Here is a 19,017-nt window from a genome sequence, read left to right as displayed (position 1 = left end):
GAGGATTTCTTTGAACCAACCCAAATCTCTAGCATGCATCGCTGGGGGAGTTTCGCGCAGGGGCCTTTCGCACACAGCGCTGTTCACGTGCGCTGCCTGCCCGTCCGTCTTCCTTTCCGTGATCCCTCCCTGGAAGTGAATTAGGTGCTCCAGCTCTGTGAACGGGAACGCTGGTCCAGAGTGTGAGCAATTCAAGGACTCCGGCAGTCAAGGGGCAGAACCCTGCCATCTTGCTGAAGAGCCGTTCTTCCTTGGAGGTCTTCCTTCAGAGGCTCCCGGAGCATAAACTGTCAGTGCGTCTCCTCACCCCACTTGCCTTTCCACCCACCCACTCACAACCGCCCCTTAAGCCATTCCAGATTCGGCAAAAAGCAATATAACACTCATAAAGGATGGTAAGAACGAAGCATAAAGCCTGGAACACACAATGCAGCGGTGAAAGGAACTCATGATATTCAGAATGTGGCTCTCTATAAATTAGGCTCACGCTTTTTAAATGCCGTCAACTATAAACAGTCTGTACTTCGAGAAAACAAAGTTCAGGAGGGGAACCTGGAGGTGCCAGGCAGGCTGGGGCAGAGGGCTGGGGCAGCAAGCTTGCTGCCTGTTGCTGTTTTTAGCTTCCTTGGCTGTGCCACTAGGGTTGCTTTCTTTGGCTTAGACCCATGAATGGTGGAGGACGGTTCTGTCCCAGCTGAGTTTTGCTCCCCCCATGTTGAAGGGGTGGCAAAGTGTCCTTCTTAGCAGCTGCCTTTGCAACTGTGTGAATGTGACGGAACAAATTCTGTGTATTTAACACACAGTCATTATGGTTTTGTGCGAGTGTTTGGCCTGCTGTATAAGTGTTTATAGCTGCTAGTGCAATAAAAAGGGTCAATCATGATGCAGTTAATTAAACTTTTATTACTTGGGATATGCAAAGAGTACTGCATTTGCCTGGCAAGGGCATTTCCCCTGTTATGTGTACCATTTATCTTTTCCTGCATTTAATTATGAAAATCCTCTTCGCACATGAGCATTCAGTTCTTATTTTCAATGCGATGTCTGCACTGGGGGCAGGTTCACTCAGTTTTGGAACCACACACTCCTTCACTTACTAAAGGCAGCTGCTACAATCCATCACTGAATTCCCCCCCACCCCCCCAGAGGGCCTGGAGGAGCATGGAACGGGCAAAAGCGATGCAAGTCTTTTGAGACATAATGAATTCAAGAAGGACTCAGTTCGTGAAACAATTACTTTTGACGCCTGTGTCCTGAAATGCTGATCTTGTTTATTTGGATATATTTTAGTTTTTCTTTATCTGAAGGGAGCTTTTCAACATACGTGGGCCTTTCTTGAGCTAGTTTTTTCCTTCCCTTATTTCAAACATTCAGAAATGTCATTGTGCTTCCCACGTGAGGCTGTCCTGCTCCTTGGCTTCCCTTTACCCAAATCTGTCCTGGTGGCAGCAGCAGGAACCCAAAGTCTCTCTGCAAGGCATCACCCCTTTCCTCTCAGGTGCCTGGAGCACTGACGCAGCAGGGTCCCAGCTTCCCAGGGCCATGCAGAATGCAAGCGTGTGGGGCGCTTCGTAGCGATCTCAGGCACCCTTGCGACTGTCGAGAGTGCACCCAGCCTCATCCCACGTGCAAAGGAGCCTTTTGGGGCAGAATGGTGCCCGCCCTCTGTTCTTACAATAGAAAGAAAGGAAAAACACTCCAAGCTGCTTGCAAGAGAACAGATCTGACACACCAGTCGGCACTACCTGGTCGACACCGAACAGAAGGGAAGAAGGCGAGGGCAGCAAGAGGGCTGTCACGGGAATTCCAGGGAGCATCGACCCTGGCAGGTCCACAGGCCAAGCAGCCACTGAAGGAGGCGGAAACACATCGGGAGGGAGCTTGGAGACCTTCCCGGGCAGGAATGTCCCCCGCCCAGGTGTGGCATCGGGAAGGCCCTCCCAGCCCATGATGATTCAGCATGCTGGGAGGGCTGTCAGAAGGGACTGACTTTGTTGACTTTATTCATGCACAGGGTCAGGCCCTGAGATAGCCTGCTCTCAGACCATTTAAAAGCAGTAACCATGAGGGCTTGGAAATGGGCCCAGAAAGCAATGGGAAGCTGGGGAAGCTGTTGCAAGCAGCCAGTCATGTGCTTCCGATCCCAGGATGAGAGAGCAGCCCCCTGTCCGGCCTGTTCTGAAGAGTGTTCAGAGCGAAGCTTCCCGCTCCCCTGCAAAGACAGCGCTGCTGCACTATGGCGGGTCGGCTAAGGTGTAACTGAGACACACATTCCCAGCCTGCTTTTCCCAGGAATGCAGGCAACTGGGACCTTGCAGCCACCCCTGCCCCGCTGGACATCCAGAAGGAAGGCTACGTGCTGGGGCGCCGTTCCTCAACGAGGAGGAACGTACCCCCGGGGCCGTTCCAGGGATGGCAAGCTAGGGAGCCTGTGAGAAGAGCCCCCTGCTGAGAACCTGCTTGCATGGTAGAGGAGATGTCTTCCGAAAAGCGTGTCTGTCATTCTGAGCCAGGCCAATTGAAACCATTTAAAAGTAGTAACCACTTTTCTACTTTAGTAAAAGCAGTAGCTAAAGTAAAAGCTTTAGATGATTAACCAACTCATGAAACTAATGCAGGGTTGAGCCTCGCAGCGCCACGAAACAATGGGAACGCTGTCGATTTGGCTTTCCGTTAGGACGCAGCAGCTGGTCCAAAGATACCGATTTCTTTATCCAGCAGTCTGCACATTCTGCCTGCATGTAAAATGCGAGCCTTTGGTCTTTCACTCAAGCCCTGTCAACATGCCTGTGTTGCTGAAGTTGGAACACAACTGGTTCAGGTGATCACAGGGACGATTTGATTACATTTGGCTGATTTAGGGATGAAGCCTTGCCTCTGTACGTCATCCATGTTGTATAAGAGACACAGATAACAACAATGCAGAACTGGTGTCCCAGATGACAGCTCTTCTGAGACCATGTCTGCACGTGTCCTCCCGAGCGAGCGCTAATTGACCAGTCAACATGCATGGGCTGCTTTCATTCTGGGCCCAGGTCACCCACAGCCAGGAACGTTCACAGAGCATTTGGAAGAAACATCTGTGTGGATGGAACGGTCACTGTTTATATGCGAACGATAGGTACATATCATTTGTGGATGTAATGTATGGGCCTGAAGTGCAGAGTGAGCCATTCCCACTTCTGTGTCACTTCTTTCCCTTCCTCCTCTTTCAGGAGGGGTGGCTAAGGAATGGTTAGACCTGCAAGCTAGAGGCTCCTGAATCTAAAGATAGCCACGTGCGAGGAATCCACCTTGCAGGCGGGAACCCATTAGATTCCCTTGCCTCTGGTCCCCACGCTCTGTCTTGCCTCCCCTCTGCCTTGAGTCCACCTTGTGCATGGGAGTCTGGTAGGAAGTTCATACACCAACCACACACCTGCAGTGCAAGCAGAGCCTGCCTCCACGCAGGCTCTGCTTGTAGGCTTGCATACTTTGCACAAAGAATTGCGTACTTTGTGCATAGAAGAGGTTCACTAGTGTTCCTGGGCCTCCGTGGACTTGACCTCGGCTTGGCTCGCAACCTGGCCAGGGCCATGCATAAAAAAAGAAAATCTGGCAAGCGCAAGGAGACTCAATTCCAGCTAGATCTTCTCACGCTTGTGGCTGCTTCCCATTTTCTCCTTTGGTGTGCTTAGAATTTGTGTTGCCTCAGCTGAGAGCCTGGACAGACAGGACTTGCCGTGTGTGTCCAGCTACCATGACATTTTCCCTCCTTAGCTGCAGGGCCTTACCCAGATCATGGCATTTAGGGGGATTTTCTTAAGGTTGGCACCAAGAGCCCTGCAGCTGTTCTAGAAGAAGAAAGAAAAGAAGACCCAGCTACCGGACATTCATTTTGTGCCTGGTTTGGCCCACAGGCAAGGTTCTTCCAAGCAAGGAAGCTTGATATCTCCTGCCAGTGGAAAAAGATATTTATTGCATTTTGCTGTTTTGATGAAATGAATCAAAACCAAAAGATGGTGGGCAAGCTCAAGGCCAAGCTGCTTGGGTAGAATTAGCTTTCTGAAACCGGTGCATGCATTTGGGGTGAAGCTTTGCAAAGCGCTTGCCCAAGTAGTGTGTTCTTGGCCCAGTGAGGCTGTGGCCCTGAAGAGATAGACAAGCCCAGCAAGCTGCTTCCTGATACACAGCCTTCTTGTGTGGCTCCACGCAAGTTCGTCTTGCTCTGCTACGGGATCATGCAGTCAGTGTCATCAGCCCTCATGATTTAACAGGCAGAGAGTAACTATGTTCTGTCCCATAAGAACAGCTTGCTGTTAAGCAATAATGCAATCCTTTTTGCAGCACGCAATGTGAAATAACACCCTGCTAATAGTTTCTGTCTAATCTTTAGCAAATGCTGCTTCTGCCACTCTGGCTAAGCCTCTCCAGGGCGTGGGAATGCCGGGATTAAAACTATCTTGTTACTCACCGTCGTGCTTTCAGCCACGCTCCCCTTTCATTGCCAGCAGAGAATGGTGCTGATAGAATTGGAGGACTGCGGCTGAACTTAAATGCAATTAGAAAAGATTGACCAGGACAGGTTGTTTCCTTGGGAACTGGAGCAGCGGTGCCCGCACCGAGACCCTCACTTTGGAGAGTCCAGGTAGCTCTTCAGTCCCCAGGAGAGCAAGCGCTTCCGTGATGCTTGCTTTCCCATTCACCCTCCCACTGCCTCTTCTCCTTCTCACCTGCACTTTTTCCTTGCTTGGCTCTTGGAGAACTGGGATAATTGCATCTAAAACTGGAGCAAAACAATGCGCTGCTGCAGCTGGCCTTTCAGGGTGTATCACATTGCAGCTTTAAACAGCAATCCTCTGCCACATTTAGGGAAGCAAGCAGGACTGATCTCAGGCAGGTGTGCTTTGGAGCAGGCGTGCAAAAGTGCAGTCTTCGTCTGTCAAAGAAACCGTCAATTAAAGAGACTGTCAGTTGTTGGTTGCAATTACTCTAATATAAATTTGATCATATCTTTCACTAGCTCAGTTACTGTGAGCTTGTTACCCAATTAAAACACAATGGTGACTCAGAACATTTCGTGAAATTGAGGCTTCTTTTCAGACACTTCCAGAAACAAATTTGTGCAAACTCTACAAAGGGACGTAAGGGCTGCTTGTTCTGCCCTATGGCGATGGATTCCCAGAGTTTAGATGGCTGTTGGCAGCACCCACCTGCAGGCCAAGCATGTCTGTGTTCTTCTCAGGCTGTACCTGGTTAGAGTGAAGACTCTCAGGTTGTTCAGAGCCTCTTAGCCCAGTCAGAGGTACTAGACACTGTTTTAGATTATTAATGCACGGTCATTATCTCCTTTGAGTCAGCGTGGTTGGGTTTGCTAAGACCACGTCTGCCACTTCGTTCGCTCTTTTGCTCATTCTCAGGTAACTGTATTTTGCACAGAAATACAAAATACCAGCTCAACATTGTTGTATACTCATTAAGTGAAGGAAAGAGCAGCTCATTCAACTGGAAGTCTTTCCCTCTATTAAGTCACTTCAGTCTTGGATTATTCTCTTGGTGCTGTAAATAAACGCAATGTTTAGGTCAGCAAAGAGGGTGTAATTTCAGGATAAGTGATGGTGAAAGCCCAGTTGATAAGCTCTATTCTCTGGCCAATGGTCATTTTGTAACAGAATACCCACCGCTATTCATTCTTAATCTGTTCGATCCCACTTCTTATTTTTGGCACTAGCTGAGGCATCGCCAGCAACTGTATTTATCAGGGACCAAATGGGGAAACCCAGTGTCTGCCCATGTCTTTGCCACAGCCCTGTTGACCCTGGCCAAATTTCTCTCTCCCCGAGATTCTGTCTTCTGCTGCTGCCATGCTCACAAACAAAGGATGGTCAGCTTGGCAACATCCTCAAGGTTGTTTCAGGGAAGTGAAACAAAATTCGGCATCTTTGCTGATTTTAGGCACAGTGGTTGGAAGAAGAGGAAGCCTTGTGAGATAGAAAAAAGATGTGAAAAAAGGAGCAGGCTGATCCTACATTATCAGAGCAGTCTCCCAGATTCAGGCTGGGCATCAGGAAGAGCTTCCTCACGGTCAGAGCAATACATCAGTGGCACCAGCTGCCTGGAGAGGTGCTGGGCTCTCCCACCCCAGAGACATTCCAAAAGAAACTGGCCAGCCATCCGAGTGGGATGGTGTAAACTGGTGTCCTGCAACAGCAGGGGTTGGGCTCGATGGCCTTCATGGTCCCTTCCAACTCTACTACTCTATGGGTCCTACATCATCATCATAATTGACTGCCACCCTCTCCCCTGCCTGACATCTCAGGGCTGCATGCATTCCAGACCTGAGCGGGATGATGTGGGGCATGGAAGAGCATGGATGCCGTCCCTTGGCTGGCCATGCTTGTGCTGTAGCCTGCCAGGTGCCTGATAAACTCACGGGTCGCATGGCAATCTAGCCTCCTCACGGGTAGAGAAGGGCCTTTAGGCCAAGTTCCATCCTTGGCATCTCCTAAGATAGGGCGGAAGACCCTGAAGAGCTGCCCCTGCCAGCCCGTGTTGCCGTCCTGGGCTACACGGACCACGCCGGGTCTGTGAAGGGAGGCACGGCCTCTCTCCCTGTGTCGCTCGCTTCAGGGGAGGCAGAAAAACGGTTTCTGAGCAGCACAAATGTCTTCACTGCAGGCACGGTACTGATCAGTGGCAGGAGAACACGCAAGGGAAATGGTTCGTCTGAGTGAGCGCATGGTCGCATGTGACCGGACAGAGCCCACAGCCCTCTTATGCATGGCTGGTCTGCCCTGCTTGGAAGCTTCTGGTCTCGTGGTAGGACGGGGCTGAGAGGGGAACAGGGAGCGGTTCAGAAAGCAGGCAGAGGAGCTCAGTTCGCACCTGGCTTGGCACAGAAGTCACATATTGACTCCAAATCCAATGTATCTTTTTAGTTGATGAGGGCAAGTAAACATGCAGCCAAGATATAATGTAAAAATGCAGCGCCTGCTCGCCATTCGAGAGAAAAGCCAGCAGAGGATACAGAGAGCAAGCAGAGTTGTGGAGGACAGAACAGAAGGGAATTCAGGCCAAAAATGGAGTGACCCAGTCCACCACCCCGTTTTTATACACGGTGCTCTCGTGTTGTGCAAAAACGCATGTCAGATGTAACGAGACCAAGGTCTGTACTTGCCACAGGTTAGGACAGCCCAGTGGCTGATAGTTACCATTATGTGAATCATCTCTGTGCACTTATTGCCTTGGAAAACAAACATTCATTTCTAAGAAATGGGAAGATAATGAAAATGAAGAGGAATGCCAGGCTTGCCGTGTCTTTGCCAAGAGGCTCTTCAGCCCTGATTTGCAAGGTCCTCATGAAGGTGGTTTGTGGAAAATTAGACAGAGAATTGGCTTAAGCAGGGGAACTCGGCAGCTCTTCTCATACATCTGCAAAAGAAGCCCCGTCTTCTGGATCCTTGCAAAAAGGCTCTGGGTCGGTCCTTCGCTGAATCACTTGACCTCTGCCGCTCTGCAAAGTGGTCATGCGCCTTCCTAAAGCTAGTTTCGCAAAGCCATACAATATGACAAGGAGGATGGTCTGAAGGCGCATGAGGCATCCAGTATGTTGAAGCTAAGCAGGTCCGGGGCTGGCCTGAGCTTGGAGGGGAGACCCCCTGGGAACCGCACGGGGCCACCTTGAGTTCCACACTGGGAGGAAAGAGGGCTAGAAATGCAACAAATACATAAAGGAAACAGATGCAAGGCATTTGGAGTACCAGCCAGTACATCTAATTATGTACCCCAAATTGTACAAGTAGATTCAAAATGGAAATGAGAGGATCTGTTTTATTTGACAAAGCTCTATGGTGTCTTTCAGGATAATGCCATCAAAATGCATCTACATATTTATTTATTTTCCAATTTATATCCTGCCTTTTTCCTACAAAGGGCTCAAGGCAGCTTACATCATTCTCCTCCTCCATCTTATCCCCACAACAACAACCCTGTGAGACAGGTTGGGCTGAGAGTCTGTGACTGGCCCAAAATCACCCAGTTGGCTCCATGGCTGAGCGGGGACTCGAACCCAGATCGTCTGAGTCCCAGTCCCGTGCTCTTCACCACTAGCCACACTGGCTCTCCAGTATATCACTACTGTGAATGTAAAAAGAGGAGAACCTTTGTCCACCCTTGACCCAAACCAGAGGGAGCCCTACTGCAGTTCTGCACAGCCCCATCGCCTCTTCCTCACTGGGCAAAGATGGTGCTCTTTGGACCACTATTTGAGGATAATGTTGCAGAACCGCCCCAAATACCTTCAGCGATTTACGAGGAGCGACAAGTCCAGCTTCAAGAAGGAAAGGACTTGCCTGCCTGCTTGCTTACCCTTCCAATAAAAAATAATAAAATACAATATGGTGGTGAAATGCCATGTTTATATTCTGCGGTCACTCATTATCATGCCTGTGCATGTTCTGTGTCCAAGCCCTCAAAAGCACAGCACTTGTGATGCTTATCATCTGACTAGAATGCCCCATGGTGGCTGCCTCCCTGCGCTTTCCTTTCTTTCTTCCCATTCTCCATCATCTGCCATGCGCACCCCATGTACAAAAGGGAGCTGCTCTTTGGGAGCTTTGAAACCCCGTGCCTGCATAAATGAATGGCAGATCTTTGTGACTGGCTTCTTTTGAAAGGGGGCTTTCTCTGGCCTTGCATAGCTCAGATGGAATTTTTCAGCGTGAGCAATAGCAGGAAGGAGTGAGCGGGGAGAGAGGGGCCGAAATTCCTTCTTGTTCAAAGTTGTGCAGTGAAAGCTGGCCTGAGTGCCGAAATGAGCTGTTGGCACACGCGTGCTGGCTACCTGGCTTGCACGGTAATGCTCGGGTCTTGCGTGGTGCCAGGATTCTGTGAATACTTTTGTGACCCTCGAGACCAGCCAGAAGCATCCTAATCATGCACTTCCATCTTGCGCCAAGGATACAGGCTGTGAACATTTGTTTCTTTCTCCTCTTCCAAAAGTTTTGCAAATGTTTCCAACCTTGACCTTCCCGTCATGAACTCGGGGTGGAATCTTGGGCCCACGTCATTCCTGCAAAAGTTGTGTCTGCTTTCTTCTGTCTTATCTCAGTTTTCTGGGTTTCCAAGCTCTGCCGTGACTCTTGGGTTGCATTTTGCAAGTCTCATTTGTGCGGGAGTTGTACTGGGAAAATCTGTTGCAGAGATGGAGGCACTGAATGTGATTCACGCAGCTGTAGACAATGCTGTCTGTCTGTCCATCCATCTGTCCATCTTTCTTTCTTTTCCCTTCCCCTCTCCCATCCCATATTTCTCCAGGATTTCCTCCTTTGCTGACTCTGATAAATCAGGCACAAGCTGAACAAAATAAAGCTTGCAAGGGATGGTTTTAAAACCCATGACTTTGGAGACTGAGAAACGGTCTTCTGGAACCTTGAGAGAACTGTAGTCAACCCCGGCCTGAGCCACAAATATATTGGGTGGGATGAGTGACAAGCTGCAACCTCAGTGCCTCTTCAGATAACCATGAAAAGCACACTGAGCACATTAAACCAGAGGGTTTGCAGCAAGCTAGTTGGGAACCGAGACAGCTCCCTTCCTTGCAGCCCCCTGCGTGGCCAGGCCAGCCAGCCTTCCTGGCTGAGGAGGAGACTTCAGGAAACGTACACGTGGTGCAGGTCCCCACGATGCAGCCGCTACAAATTTGGCCGGGGGTGAAAGACTCCTTTGAGGAGTGGGGAGAGAGCAGCTGCACTTATTCTGAGGCCACCTGAAGTATCTGCGTCAGGCCACGGATTTCTCAGAGCTGCCGTTTTCTGCCTCCTGTAGCTGCCTCTCCCTGTCAGACACACAGAGCAGGGAGGTGATCTTTGGGCCTCCCAGCTGAGAAGCAGGGAGAGCTCTCACCTGGGAGGCCACTGGGGCCCTCCTGTGTCTGGAGTGACAATCAGACCAACCACAGCAGACTCCTTAATGTTCGTCTACAGAAGATCCCACCCATTCTCAGGATGTTCAAGTGGCTGCTCAGTAAAACCTAGTGTGAATTTTTCAGCCTACTTACTCCAGATACTCAGCCAAGTGTCCTTTGGCTGCAGAACAAGAAGTGTGCCTAGCAAAGAGAGCAGCTTTTCTGTTAATTAATCTACTGTCTGGGACCAGACTCTATAGACGGAGTGAGGAGGGTGGCGTGGCTGGATCCTCACCGTGGGTTTTCCAAGAGGCCAGCAAGGGCTGCTGAGCAGCTAATGATCAAGGGTTAACCCTCGGGAGGCTGCCTTGGGAGCCTGCTTCTGAGCTTCTGATCTTTCCTTGGACAGAGTCATTCCTCAGCCTTCTGGGACAGCTCCCTGCTTTCAGCTCAGGCGTCTTGACCAGCAAGCAAAGGGGCACTATCCCCAACCTCAGAAATGTACCAAGTTTAATTCCTGGAGTGAGGGGCAGGGCGGGGCAGGCAAGCTATCAGTCCAGGGCTTTTTTTTACATAGAAAAGTATGGTTTTCAAAATATATGGATAACATTTTTATTGTCATCTCTTAAGGAACTCAGGGTGGCAGGCTCCATTCACCCTTTAGCTTCTGGCTTTGAACCCAGAACCACAAAGGCTGTAGAGCAGGAAGGAGCTACCACAGCCATTGCAAAACCTGGGAATGGCCCAAGTGCCACTGGCAATGCTGCTTGCCAAGAAGGCAGTTTGGTGGGTCGGCTCAGACTGGGTTCCTCTCCACGCTGGCTCCCGTGGCTTACCTGATGGATTTGGTTGCGTCTTTCCTTGGTTGGGCAGCCTGCCCACCGGCGCCTCCCTAATCGCACTCCCACATCTGCTTGGCTTCTCCTCGGTGGCCGCCGCCTCCTTCCTGAGATCGCCTGATCAAAGAGTTCACCAGATGAGGCTTCCTACCACCGAGGCGGACGGCGGTGATGACAGGGTGGGGGTCCTTTTTGGCCCTGGCTCCTGGAGAGCCGCATCCTGCCAGTATGCCAAAGGCTTCACAGACCATCTGAGGCCCTGCTGGCTAGGACAGCTTTGCAGGACTGAGCCTGGCTTTCATAAGCCATCTCTTGTGCCTGGTTTTAATGACTTCTTGTGATTTTAAATTGGGTTTCCAGTTCTGGCGTTTAGTATATTTGCACATGTATGTGCACACATGCACATATAATATACAGTATATTTGTTTATTGTAATTGTGGGTGCAGATCAATTAGATTAATAAGCACACATGATCCAGGGAATGAAAACAACTTTGGTACATCCTGAAAGCCACTGGGTTTCTGTTGCACCATCAACTGATGGTTTATATAGCAATATCCCACTAAATCAAGTCCTGGCTGAGGCAGAGAATCATGCAGGTTCTCTAGTATTTTTTTTGGAGGGATGCAAGTAATATTAATGGTAAATTGAGTGAATTTTAGGCAAGACTCCCAAGCCTCGCCATTTAGCACTAGACACCAAGGATATCCTGTTTGTGCCACATACGCAATTAAATGAAACAGTTATGAATCACTCCAAATAAGATGAGGAAAGATGTAGCATTTTAAGAACAGCGGAAGTAATTTACTGGTGTTAAACCCAGCGCATTCTGAACAGACATACTTTTCTGGTGTGAGAGGAACTCTGACAAAAGCTGTTCGCATTTGCAACCTGGCTCAGTGTGCACTGGGGAGAAGCTGGCAGCAGTTGGTACTTCTCAGCCAGTGCTTGCACCATCACCAACACACAGCGCCTCTGTTCTTCTCCACCCGCGCTGTTGCTTCTGCGATGCGGTTGCTGCTGTTGCTGAGGAAGAGAAACCCTCTATGCAGTCCCGCATCTTTTAAAATCACAGTTTTCAGGAGAGATGGATCCCTGCCGCCCAACGCTGAGGGACAGCACAAAGACTAGAGGCTGACACTCCTCCTCGCTGTGGGACCCTCTTGTCCACCCCATATCCACCTGGCTGCTCTGTCTATAGGAAAGGTTGAAAGGATGAATTTATGTTGCAGGTGAAGGACTCCCTGTGACTGCCAGGAAAATGCTGCATCTGCCACAGTCGCCTTCAGGGATACCTGTTTGGAACAGGTCTAGTTTCAAATAGGTGTTGCAAGCAGCACAGGTGTGCAGCAGTTCCTGGCTAGTTTAACCATCCGGAAATTCATAGTGGAGCTCGGTGCTCCCTTTGTTGGTGCTAATGGTGGCTCATGTTCTGAAGTTTCCCACCTGTGGACATTTATGCCTTGGCAAATTCTGCACTTAGCCATTCAGGGTGGAATCTGCTACCAGAGAAAGATGGTTTTGTTCTAACTGTGAAGGAACTTTGCATTCTAAGACCTCCACCCGCTTCGACCAGTAGGCAACAATACACAATGTGATTCAGGTTTTTATTTTTTCCGTTGCACAGAAAAGGCAAGGTGAAACTCTCTGCGCACGCAGAATACCGGTGGGTTGTTGCTGTTTCTTGCCATTGTTGTTGTTATGAAAAGGGGAAAACAGGAAAAATGGCAAGGGGTTCGGCGCTTCCAGGAACTGCTGTTTGCTCCCTCCCTCCCACATGCACACAGACACACCTGCCTGTGTGTTTCCAAAGCTGCAACCTGGCTCTGTCCCTGAAGTAGGGGGCTAAGGCCCCTTGCCGCAGCCTGTGGCCCTGGGCTCTGCCCCAAACTGGGCATACTGGGGACACATTTATTCTTCAGCAGAGGGCTCAGGCTAAAGCAAAGCGCTCCTGCTAGGGCCTTTGGGAAGGCAAAAGGGTTGTGGTTTAGAGAGCGGTCTGTTGACTCCGTGTTGCCACTTGCAGGAAGGGGCAAGGCTCGGGGTGGACCGGGTGCCGCACGCCACGCACACCCAAAGGCCGGGATCAAGCTTGGGCACTGGAGGGCAACTGGATTGCAACTCGTGAGACGTCCCTGTTTGGACCTTAGTTACTGTTTGTGCTTGTTGGTCTCTTGAGGTTTCCACCTGAAAGCAGGAATGGCTTGGTAAGGATTCCCCTCCCATTGGTGCTTCGTCTTTCCGCTTTGGCAGCCTGAGGGAGTTCGCATGACTCGAAAGGAAGGCTGGCTCAAAAGCTGCACCTTCTGTCATGGATGCAACTCAGAACGCTTCACTCGGCCCCAGTATTTCTCCAGACTGGCTTGCAGCCTTTCGGAACCCTGCTCCACATAGTTCTTATTTCTCTTAAAATACACTTTTCATGCTGCAATAAAATTCAATTTGTATTTTTGAAACGTTTTCTTTAAAACTCTTTAATACCAAACAATGTCACTCTGCAGGCTGCTGATACCTACATTTTGTGACTCTTTAGAAAATGTTCACTAACACATCTAAGGCCACAATTCCATCCCTTGGTATCCTCTCATATGCTGCCTTGCTGCCTTAAAGCCTCAGACACCCATGCAGCAGTGCAGCCTTCAGCAAAGTCCATGCGACAGGAGCCAGGGCAGCAACGCATGGAAAACACCCAGTTGCAACCACTGCATATGAATGTTCCAAGCAGACATTTGTCCGGCTTGTAAGAAAACCTAAGAGCTCTTGCTCCAGATCTCCAAAAACACTCTTGAAAACAGGAAAGTGAGACCTGACTTGGGTAGATGCCCTAAACTTGTGTAGATATTTTCAGTGAAATACTGTTTTCTTTTGGCTACACCCTCCTACATTTGGGGCGTGGGTGTGTGTGTTTAAAGGCGGTGGCGACAACCGCACTAATGTGGCACTTGGTATGGGGTGGCAGTGGCAGATGGAGATCACCAAGAGCAGCAAGGCTTGCTTTCTTGTGCCTTCACGTGGGGCTTCGCTTTGGTTAGGACTCTGTGAGATCTACAAGATGCGCAGAAAGAACATGCCATTTGCCATTTGCCATTTGCCAATAAAGCACTTGCGGAGGCCTTCTCGCTCTCTTCACACCCATGGCCGGGATTCACAGATTGGTTAGATAGAATAAGCCGGGCATTGAATATACATTGAGCAACTCTTGAGGTTGTCAAACGTAGAAACAGAGCAAGTCAGAAGGGGTCTCCCGGGCCATCTAGTCTGACCCCCGGCTCCAGCCGGCTCCGCTCACGACATGCCCACCTTGTGCATGTCCAGCCTATCTTTGAACACCCTCCCAGGGAAAGGAGAACACAAAGATTGAAAGTGATAAAGAAGCACTGGGTTTAGTGTTCGGACAAACACGCTTTCTGAAGGACAACAGGCTGTGTCATGTGCAGATGATTTTGGGTTAATACACCTTCAGAAGAGCAGATGTTGCTGGTAATTGGCTTGCACAGTGCTGGACTTCCACCAAATCCCACTGATCACAAACCTTTATTCCAAGCTAACAGATGAATGGTTTTCTCACCAAACCAAAGCTCCGCAGCCCAGCTCTGCGCATGCATATTCAGAAGCAGGTCCTGCTGAGGACAGAGGGACCTGGGTTTTGATAAGTGTGCTGAGACCGAAGGACTAGCCCAGGAATAAACCCCCACAGAAGCAGCAGGACTTCTGCATATGGATGCGGAGGGCTGCCTGCTCACCCCAGTTTTGCCGTCATTCCTGTGCTTCAGGGGACTCAGGATTCTGGGCTTCGGCATGGGCGCTCGGCATGCTATTGGGGCATTCTTAGTGCCCCTGCAAAATGAAACTGGGAAACTGCCCCTCTCGCTTCACCCTCACGCTGTCCCCCAGGTGTGAAGACAGGGCCACCACAGGCATCCTCAGTGCCAGGTTGGCACCACGAGGACAAGCCCTGGGTGAAAGGGGCCAGCAGCCACCTTCGTCACCGCAGAATGGCTCTGTGGTCACAAGCTGGGCGGCAGCGGCCAGCGCTTCAGCGGCCCTCCTTTGCTGAGCTGCCGGCCAGACAAGGACTTGATGCCGAGGGACTGCCGTCCGCCCTGGCCCTGAGCCCAGCCTGCCGTGTCCGGGTAAGGGGCTGCCACTACACTAGGTATTCCAAAACCTTCTGCTGTGGACATACCCTGGCGCGCCTGCTGATCGGAGTGTGTTCCTGCAGGCTGCTCCGAGAACCATCCTGCCTGCAGCAGCCCTTGAAAGCAAAGCAGAGCACACGTTCCATCGGTGGATGGCATGGGCGTGAGGACTGATGGTGTCCGGACTGGCTGGCTGGTGGGCTGCCTGCGATTGCTACCAAGCCCGTGGGTGTTACGATGCATGCTTGCTTCTGGCCACATGCTGACCACTGGGCTTCTGTGTTCAGCCTGCTAACTGACCCTTGTCCATCTTTATGTCTTCTCTCCAAAGGCTGGATGCTGCAAGGGACCATGTTCTGCCCATTGACTATTACTTCCCACCACAGAAGACCTGCCTGATCTGCGGGGATGAAGCTTCTGGGTGTCACTACGGCGCTCTGACTTGCGGGAGCTGCAAGGTCTTCTTCAAAAGAGCTGCAGAAGGTAATTCACTTTTTTGAGAACAAGAGAAATGCAAATGAGGAGATGATTCCGGCATCTCTGCCAGTCCATTTTACCAGATGCTGCCAGTCCATTTTACCAGAAGATTTGTCCTGGTAGGATGTTATTTGCTTAAATGAAAACAAACAAAGCCTGCCTTTTGCAAGGCAAAAAATTCAGTAAATTGCAGATTTACCTGCCTGGGGAAGGTACTTTCCACCAATTCTTCAAAGCAAAAGGGTATCATTATTTTTATGATGATGATGATTACAGCAAAATATTAAAGTAGCAGCACTCAATGAGTTCTTGCAGTGCTCCTGTTTTCAGACAAATGCATCTAATAGCTGTTTTCATATCTTTTCTCAAAGATAAAACCAATTAACTGTTAAAATATTGGGAAAATGGAAAGGTCTTTGCCTGACGCTGAAAAGAATAAAGCGATGGTGCCAGGTGGTCCTCCCTGGGGAGGGTCTTCCACAGTTGGGCCCCACCACTGAAAAGGCCCTCCTCCGAGTAGCCACCCTCCCGATCTCCTTCAAGGAGGGCTCCCGGAGCAGGGCCTCTGCCTCAGACCTCAAGGGGCTTGCGGGCACATCGGGGAGGAGGCGCTCCTTCAGGCATCCTGGGCCCAAGCCATTCAGGGCCTTATAGGTCATTCCCAGCACCTTAAACTGGGCCCAGACGTCGATTGGCAGCCAGTGTGGACAATACAGGACCAGCGTGATATGGGAGGGTTTGTTCATCTGGCCAGTCAACTCTTAGTCTTACTCTTACCACGCTTCTGTGTCTAATCCAAAATTTGGAGAAGCAGAGAAGTCCTGACTTGGCTGGAATATTGATGATCAGTTCACCGTGTGCCTGCTTTCCCATGATGAGCAGCTACCCCCTGCTGAACGGGTTGCCTGCATTCTCCTTTACTAATGAGCAGCTCTCGTCAACAGATTGCAAAACCCAGCTGTACAAAGCATCCGTATCAACTCCTCCCTAACGTCTGGAAATAACCAAAGTCCCTGAAATCATTCTTTCTTCTTCCCTTGGGGTGAAAGATCCGGCGGCCCAGTATATATTAGGTGGCAGCCTGCATGTGTCCATGGGCTGCCATCAGAGTTCTCACACCGCAGAAGGAACATTTTGGCCAGCTGAAACACGGCACTTTCAAATGTAGTCTTCCCAAAATTGATTTTCCCAGCGTGCCTTCCCCTGCAAAGTTCCAGAGGAAAATGGCTTTGGAGAACGGACAAAAAGAGCAGGTTTCTTCCCTGCCATATTCTGCTGCCCCACCTTGGCAGCCCCAGTGAGAAATGAAAAGGTTGAAGGAGCATTAGGAGAGTGGGCTTGCAGAAAAAGATTGGAACCCACTTGGTCTTCCTTTGACCCCCAACGCTGCACCTGCCGAGCTTGATCGATCTTCAGCTCACTGCACTTCTATCCAGATTCAAGCCCCATCTCAAAACCAGAACACAGTTTACTCCGTTCCTCTTCCCAAGCCCAGAGAGGGCTCCTCCACAGAGAAGGCTCTTCTTGGGTCTGGAATCAGCTGCTTCGCCTCGAGTCCGGCCATGGTGCAATTCTGATTTCTCATTTGGACAGTTCATTGGGCTGAATGGTTAAAAAAAATCTGGGGCTTAAAGGTCCAGGTTCAGCAGTTCAAAGCCCGTATGTTTGATAATAGAAGCGCTGCTGTAAATCGTGTGAGCACAGATGGGATTTTCAGAGGCACTTAACCAATGCCAGTCATAATTTTCCCGTTAACACTAACACCTGCTAAAGGCAGTGGCTTTTGGCAGGAATAAGTCATCTACCATTTTTATGATCGCTTTTAACAAGGAGGCGCTTTTCGGTCCACCGGCCAAGGCATGAGTGTTTGGGAGGCAGCTGTGTTTCCCCCGTTGATATATTTCCCTCTCAAACGTTGCAGTGGATTTCTGTGTTCTTGTTTGTTTGTTTTCTTGGCATTACTCCATTTGGTACTGTGCAAGGTAAGAAATGTAGGAGAAATTAGTTTCTGTTTGTGTTTGGTAAGGATTTACTCAATTCGCACCCTGAAGTCCAAACACAAACTCAGGTGTGATCCATGGGGAAAGTCAGCACATTCCCAAGCTTACAGTGTGATTCAGAAAACAAAAGTGTGCATTTAGCAGCATGTGTACATTGAAAAAACATATGGAAAAATGCATGCTTCTGAAAAATGCGTGTAAATACACTTTAATCACAGAGAGAAAAATGTGTGCATTTCAGAGATGCGTACTTTTAGAAAACTATGCATGAAAATACACATGGATTTCCATGTGAAAAGAAAAAAAAGTTTGCTTGCAGTCTAACACAGACTTGAGATGGAGTTTGGGGAAGCCCATGAAACTCGGTTTTTGCTGATTCACAGATCCCTCCTGCAAGGTCTGGCTGGGCAGGTGGCCTGGAAGCGCAGGGGGTTGTCAGCAGGCTGGAGCTCAGGATGAACCAGGGGCTAGTGAGGGATGCTGTGAATGCAAGGCAGGCAGCAAAGATGAGCTGAAGCGAAGCCTGGCAGGGGCACATTGGCCACGCTTGCCTTGAGGAGGCTGGGGACGGGGGGGCAGGTATGGGTACAGCATAAAGGGCCATCGCGTGGCAGGAGACCACAGCTTTCCAACGACTGGAGCAGCCAGGCACGGAACCACGTGCCCGGACAGGAGGGGAGGTTTCCCTCACTGGTCGCTACAGGTCCTCAAGCAGGGACTGGAAAGCCACCTGTCAGGTGGTTTCGACTAGATCCCTGCACTGGGTTGGACTCGCTGGCCTAAATGGCCCACTCTGTGGTTCTGTGTTTGGGGTCCTTGTTTGACACCACCCTGGCAATCATGGCTTAGCTAAGCCCCTGAATGTTTCTGGGCCCAGCCCCCTGAAGTTGCTGGGAGCAATACGCACGAGGCAAAGTGAAGTGCTTGAACTCTGGGCTGTACCTCTTCGTATTGCGAGGGGGATGGACATTTCCTCTCCCACAAAGGGCTTTCTGCATGGAGTGAGTTGTGTATGACAAGGAGCGCTCCGCTGAGCCTGCCTTTCCAATGCTTCTTACAAGCAGGCAGTCCATTACTTCTGGAAGCAGAATAACATGCCCCTCCTGCCCTGCAGCCTGCAGTGGTATGGTCCAGAATGCTGACCATCTCTTTCATCAGCATGCAGAGAGCATTGCGTGGAGATCAAATTGTGAACTTGCTCGTCCAAAGAGCATCACTCTCAGTTGTGAATGAAGAGAAGCAGATTGGCAGTTGCTCCCTAGTTATTATCAACAGAGTCCACTAATGAGCCATCCCAGCCATCAATACACAAAACCCCACAAGGGACCCAGCTGGTTCTACGCCAGTGGCGCTGATTCTCCATCACCCACAGAACTTTGGCCATGTAATTCCATGTCCATTCTTTATCTTCTTTCCAACGTCCTGTCCGGTGGCTTTCTTCCTTATTTCATCACCTCTGCTCTGTCAGGTCTCCGGTCCATGGTCTCTGTCCGACCAGCTGTCCCCTTATCCCATCTTCCTTGCCTCACTTTCCCAAAATCTCGGCCCCTCCCTCCATTCTCACATCCACTCACCCGTCATTGCGAGAGCACCCGGGGTGCTGTCACTGAGCTAACTCTCACAGCTTCGGCCCTGGTCAGAAACAAGAGGCAGTTTGCCGTGTGGGAAGTGCTTGCTG

At 50.2% G+C, this 19,017-nt stretch overlaps 1 protein-coding gene across 1 annotated transcript in view; it reads left to right on the top strand.

The window, feature by feature from the left end:
* Positions 1-19,017, top strand: part of AR (androgen receptor) — a 122,567-nt gene that overhangs the window by 36,066 nt on the left and 67,484 nt on the right. Inside the window, exon 2 of the mRNA XM_044437856.1 lies at positions 15,194-15,345. Coding sequence (XP_044293791.1) covers positions 15,194-15,345 — 152 coding nt within the window. The remainder of the gene's footprint in view (positions 1-15,193; positions 15,346-19,017) is intronic.

Source organism: Varanus komodoensis, unplaced genomic scaffold (genome assembly GCF_004798865.1).
Source record: "Varanus komodoensis strain SLA01 unplaced genomic scaffold, ASM479886v1 scaffold31, whole genome shotgun sequence".
NCBI lineage: Eukaryota > Metazoa > Chordata > Lepidosauria > Squamata > Varanidae > Varanus > Varanus komodoensis.
Note: the sequence above shows the minus strand (reverse complement) of the source record. Positions and strands in the feature narration are given on the sequence as shown.